The 6,442-nt window shown below is 41.0% G+C and overlaps 1 protein-coding gene across 1 annotated transcript in view; it reads right to left on the reverse strand.

Annotated features, from left to right (window-relative positions):
• Positions 1–1,940: 1,940 nt before the first annotated feature.
• The window catches only part of ptpn9a (protein tyrosine phosphatase non-receptor type 9a), a 37,589-nt gene continuing 33,087 nt past the window's right edge, over positions 1,941–6,442 (reverse strand). Inside the window, exon 13 of the mRNA XM_017485911.3 lies at positions 1,941–5,999. Coding sequence (XP_017341400.1) covers positions 5,812–5,999 — 188 coding nt within the window. The 3' untranslated portion in view covers positions 1,941–5,811. The remainder of the gene's footprint in view (positions 6,000–6,442) is intronic.

Below are 6,442 nucleotides of genomic sequence, written 5' to 3' on the forward strand. Positions count from 1 at the left end.
CATAGCAGGAAACAATAAGTGCGCGCGCGCACACATACACCAAACGCAGCGTCGCTGTAGACGGAGGATTGGTTCAGATTTGTCAAAAAATTCTGGTCATGTCTCCTTTAATAACTAAGACAGACAGAGACACACACACACACACACACACACACACACACACACACACACAGGTTCACTGCTCTGTCCCGCTGAACAATAGACTCCGAAACGGAATCACACACATTCACACCGCGACGTTTCTGTCTGTATACTGTGTGTTTTATTTTCCAAAACCTGACTCCAAAATGGACGATACAAACTAAAGTGAGAGCTTCTTTGTTTACTCCGCATGTTTAAAGAGAGAAACGTCTAACCGACTCGCCACAACAAAACTCCCTCCTCCTCCTCCTCCCTCCTTCTTCTTCCCTCCGTTAACTATCTATCTGTCTATCCCACTGCACGGAGAGAGAGAGCGCAGTTTAAACACAAGGCGGATATTTCCAGGACACCAACACCTTCAGCTCAGAAGAAAAGACAAACAAACGCGACGTTTCCTCTGAATCTCTCTGTGTGTGTGTGTGTTTGTGAGGCAGAACTAGCCACCTTGCTGTCTTATTTTCTCATTACCGAGTGCAATTCGATGACGGACACGTCGTGTCACAGCTTTCGGATCAGTTAAGTACATTATTCAGCCCGTAAATGACACATGATAAACATTTAGTTGTTCTTGCCCAGCTGTTACGTACCTGGGGAAAAAGAAGCCTCTTACTCCGGATTCGTGTTTGTAACAAAATAGTTGGACACGCCCCTCTGTCTCCTGATTGGTGTACGAGGGCGTTGACGTAATCAATACTCGAATATGAGCCGCCAAGTACTGACAGGACATTAACAGTGAGGGTAGAAATTCATTCCCTTATACAGGTCTTCACCAGAACCCTGGGTGAAATGGTTATAATGGGGCAGTGATGAGGTAATCACTAAAACATACACGCAACCGAATTAGTGTAGGTTTCCTCAAAGTTCTAATGGTTCTTCCAGGTCTTCTGGTTTCCTCCAGGTCCTCTAGCTTCCTACAGATTTTATTGGCTTCCCCAAGTATCTTTAGTTTCCTCTAGGTTCCAACCTCCAAGAAGGTGGATTCATGGCTCTAAACCTGCCCCTAGGTGCAAACGACTGTGTGAACTTTGTATGTGTGTGCCTGGTGCCCTGGACTGGACTCGCATCCAAGGTGTATTTCCACATTGTATCCAGTGTTCCCAGGATTGGCTTCAGATCCACCACACCGCAGACCAGGGTAGAACACTTACTTGTGAATATACAGTCAGGTCCATAAGAACACTATGGCAAAAAGTATGTGGACAGCTGACCATCACACCCATATGTGGTTTTAGAATGTTAGAATGCTGCAGAATTACAATTTCTCTTAATCGGAACTAAGTGTTTCTGTGCACAAAGTGAGCTCCATGAAAACGTGGTTTGCCACGTTCAGAGTGGAAGAACTTTTGTCCTGCACAGAGCCCTGACCTCAACCCCACTGGAACACCAACTGCACCCCAAATCCCCTTACTTAACATCACTAATGCTCTTGTAGCTGAATGAACACAAATCCCCACAGCCATGCTCCAAAATCTAGTGGAAAGCCTTCCTAAAAGCGTAGAGCTCATTATAACAGCAAACAGAGGACTACATCTGGGATGAGATGAAATGGTCCATGATGATCGAGTTAAAATTCAATAATGTATGAGCTCAGTGACCGTGAGTACAGTGGCTTTTAGCTTTAATTGAAATAGGTATGTGCCTCCAAATTGGGTGAATGGTTAAAAAAAAAAAGTTGAAAACTTTATTAATGTCCATATATTTATGGACATGACTGTACTAGTCTTGCAATAAACCATGAGACATAATATGAAGAAGAAAAGAAGCACTTTCAAAAAAAAACAACAAACACAAAGGCTCAATATGATGAAATGATCCGTTTAATTTCTCTCTCTCTCTTTTTTTTAACAGTAACTTGGAATTTAGTTTACAAGAGTCCACTTGTCCCTGAATCAGGGAACAGGACTTCACTCTACACGCCACATTTCAGCACGGCCTCATATTACACCATTATCTCCTTCAAATCAAATGTACTTGGTCATAAATTCAAGTGTTTGACACGTACAAGCAGACAGCATGGCACTACTGATTATATACTTTGATTACATGACCATAACATCATACAAACAAACATGTTACAGAATGAGAAAAAAAAAATATATATATATATATATAAGTAGCTATTTGCAAATGAAGTAGTTTGTTGAGTATAATAGAAAAATAAAGTTGAAAGTTAATTTTTGTGTCCATTGTTTGAAGAACTACTTTTTTCTATACCTTCGTACGCATCCATACAAGTGTTTACAAGACGCTTCACTACAAGCAAATTCAATATGAATTGAGTAGCAAATGGTTTACATACCCAAGAACAAAATACATGATCTTATGAAACTTGACCTGTATCGGAGTTACAAACGTGTGATTAACAGGGAACACTGTCTGATTTTGCACATTGGTCATTTTCCAACTAACTGCATTGTCCACACCACAGTATAGAACATCACATCAGCTATGGAATATGTGGTGTTATAGTCCTCTACTCTTACACAATGTCTGCAGATACAGTGAATGCACATAGTGAGTGAACGCCTGCCTGAAAGTGCTTTTTATATGGTTATACAGAGATGTGAGACCTAAAAGCCATACTTTTACATCGGTAATATAAAGAACAGCATTTACAAACCACAGCAAAAGGGTGTTTTTTTTTTTTTTTACGTCAGGAAGTACATCCTGCCCAAAGAAGCAAAGCAGAAGCTGAAGATGGAGTGCGATGCAGTGGCTGTCCAGTCCCACTGGAGAGCCAAGAGCTCCAAAGTGTTTTTTGTAAAAGGAAAAAACAACTCTCCTACTTTGTAAAAAAGATGCCTACAGGCTGTAAAAACACAGCTTGGTCTCAGATCATGAAAATACCCATCATCAGCTCACAACACGTATTTACATTGTCTGTCACGTGATAAAAAACCTTCAGGGTCTTGACTACATCACCTCCAAAGTAGGTGTCCTTCAAACCCATCGAAATGCCAGACAGGACGTGTTTTATGCCGTGAGCTCGAAACCTAGACACTGACACTTTTACCCGAGATGCTGAATTTGAAAGTGTGGTGCTTACAGTGTGCAGAATTTTCAAACATTTCATTTTCCTCTTCCACATAGTCATACTTCGTACACATTCTTATTCCGATTACGAGTGAGTGCACCAGATGTGTTTGGATGATTGGACGTACAGCAGTTTTTTTCATTTTAATTTTTTTAGCCTTGCTGATTTATGTGGTGATCATTTGCAGTCTGTAAGACATTTGGCCGTTATCTAGAGTCCACTATTAGTGTCCGAGCGCGTAAATTATAGGCGGATCAGTGGAAGGACAGCAGGACCTAATGAAGCTGAAATAATCAGAAAAGGACACTGGTTAAAGGCTCTGGGATACTGATCAGAAGTTCAAGGGGTTGAGAAGATCAAGAGTTCAAGCCCACAGCACTGCTAAGCTACCGCTGTTGGGCCCTTAACCCTCACCTGCTCAGGGCCATAAACGTAAATGTAAATGAAATAAAATACAGGTGGAAAACATCTTTATCATTTAAAAATTAAATGAAAAGATTGTTTAGCTTTTTTTTTTTTTTTTTTTCCTTTTTAGCCCTGCTGGTGGAATGATGTTTAATGCAAATGTTAACTACAATCTTAAACTGGTCTAAATGGTTCACGCAGTTAAAATCCAAAACAAAGCGTCATGGTCTAATATTGTTTTGGAGCTAACTGAATGCATATTGAGTAATAAAGAATGAAAAAAAAGGAACAATTGAAACAATTCAATATTTGCTAATCATAAGCAGGGAGGTCATCAGCAGCACTATTTTGAAATGAAGCGGAGGAAAAAAGCACAAATGGACTTGAGTTTAGACGACTTGCTGCCTGAAGAGCTTCATAGCATGTTAAAATAATCTCACAGACACCGAAGAGAAGTGTAAACAAACAAACAAAATCATACATTTTTCATAAATCCACCGGGACAAACATTTGGGTCTCATTTATCAAGCTGGACCCTTGCAAATCGTTTGTAGGAGCACGTGAGTGTGTAAATCCGCCCAACTAACGTAAACCTCAGCCGATCGGCTTCAGATCGTATCGTGTGCATGGATTACTGCACTTTTATATACGGATTGTGCTCTCAATTTCAATCAGTAGGTATTTCTTTTAATGCTGTGCAACACTTTATTAGAGCCAGCACTAAGTGAGCGATAAGTGAGCGATCTGGTACGTCTCAAGCTGTGATGTGCCGTATACCTCCCTAATGTTCTGCGTGCCAACATCAGGCTCCCTACACACTCCTGCTTTTCCAGCATGGCATCCAGGAGCGTGCTTTGGTGTGTGAGGGACTGTTGGTCAACAGTCGACGAGACGCCTCGCTTTGAATTAAAAAATAAATAAATAAAAAAGTCAGTTTCCCTGTGAGATGTGCTTGTTGTTCATGATCACCTGGGTACAGTACAGTACAGTAGATATATTTCCTCCATTTTCACTTAATTCACATCAGATTCACCTTTTCTGTCATTCGGTGACTGACTTTGGCCTTTTTAGGAGCTGTTGAACAATATGTATTTTTATTTTATTGGCACAGACGCGACTCAAAATAACTTCCATTTCTACCTGTGAGAAAGTCTATTGTAGTTGTTGTTCACTGCCCATTTCAGCGCTCCCCAGCAACTCCCCCATTTTACGGCGTTCTGTGGGCGTCAGCAAACTTAAAATCAGCTTTGCCGTGCAGGCGCCCACTATTATGGCCGATTTGCCATTATGAAGAAAGTCAGCGTTTCTGAAGCTTTATTTTTATTAAGTTTTATTTCGGTTTTCTCCTTACACAAACTTTTACACACGACTTCAGTAAAAGATTGATAAACGAGGCCCATTGTTTCCTACGGACAGTGTACAGTGAAGCTAGTTTAAGATATAAATATAAAAAAGTTCAAACAAAACCCAGACAACGTATATATTTACCATGGGTAGGTGTGGGAAGCAGTTCATTTGTGAATAGTGCTACATACTCATTGTTAAATACAGTAAATGTAGGTTGAGACTTCAGCCTGTGGGACGCTAACAGGACAGAGGCTCGACACACTGCGTCCAGTGTGAAACTGTAGTCGAGAGGAAGATGACGAGTTCTTCTGAAGCATCAGAACTGATTCAGTGATGATATCTTCTGACGTCAGACCTGTGCTGACGGAATAAAATCGGCACAGGTCCCTTAACTGAGCTGCGGGTCGAAAGTCTCGAGTCCGCAGGGTTTACACAGAGTTTCAAACTGATGCTCTACTTTTTTTATATTAATAAATGCAGCCTTTTTGCTGAGAGTAAATAAAAACGTTTACTTTTTTTTTTTTTTTTTTTACATCATTTGTTTATACAGCTAAACGTTACTGGTTTTTTGAGAACGTACGAACATTTGGCCGCGTAGTGAACATCTCTGATTCATACAGCGTTACTAATTAGCTACAAGACACAAACTTACTGAGTCTTCAGTTGGATCCAGCAGAGATTTAGGCCTCTTGGTAATACACCAGTGGCTATGATTGTTATGGCGATGGCACTTTTTACACATCAGCAATTTTACAAGAGTCCAAAAATACTGTGCTTGGTGTATATGTCAGGGAGATATTTTTTGGGGGAGAAGGGGATTCGGGGTCCGTGGCAAATGTTTAAAAATTCCTATTACCAAGCGAGCTGCTGACCGGCTCCGTCTCTCACTGATTAGAGGCCTGTCCGTTACGCTGGGCGTGCTCGAGGATGGCAGTGTGGCAGAAATAATACTGTTCTGGAGTCTGGATGCTGAAGGCGCGCTGCGTTCTCATGCGCCTCACCGTCTGGCACACGTTCAGCGTCCCAACGTCCTGCAGCTGGGACAGACAGATGTCCAAAGCGCAAAACGTACCTTGAAAAAAAAAAAAAAAAACCAAAAAAAAAAGAGAGAGAGAGAGAAAAAAAGTCATAAAACATTTCTATATGATTGAGAGAAAAAACAAAACAATGCCAAACCACAGAAGAGAGTAAAAACTCTGCCTTATATGCACATTTATAACCAGTTTATCATCCTGTACGCAGTTGTTGCATGTTTGGCCTTCAAAGTGGCATAAACAGTCTCCACAATATCTTAAATGCATTGCGCAAGAATACGAACCATGTGGACGAAACATGACTAAACGATACGCGCTATGGTTTATGATCCCGGGTCTGACAGCGTTTGATGACATCGAGCGTTATCATCAGGACCGGAACTAGCTGCAACGACAACGAGGTCTGGATTTTGGTATTTTATAAAACGTTTCATTCTTTTTTTCTTTTTTTTCCCCACTTTTCACTCGGCATCTCCGGTCG

This window comes from Ictalurus punctatus, chromosome 14 (genome assembly GCF_001660625.3).
Source record: "Ictalurus punctatus breed USDA103 chromosome 14, Coco_2.0, whole genome shotgun sequence".
Taxonomy (NCBI): domain Eukaryota; kingdom Metazoa; phylum Chordata; class Actinopteri; order Siluriformes; family Ictaluridae; genus Ictalurus; species Ictalurus punctatus.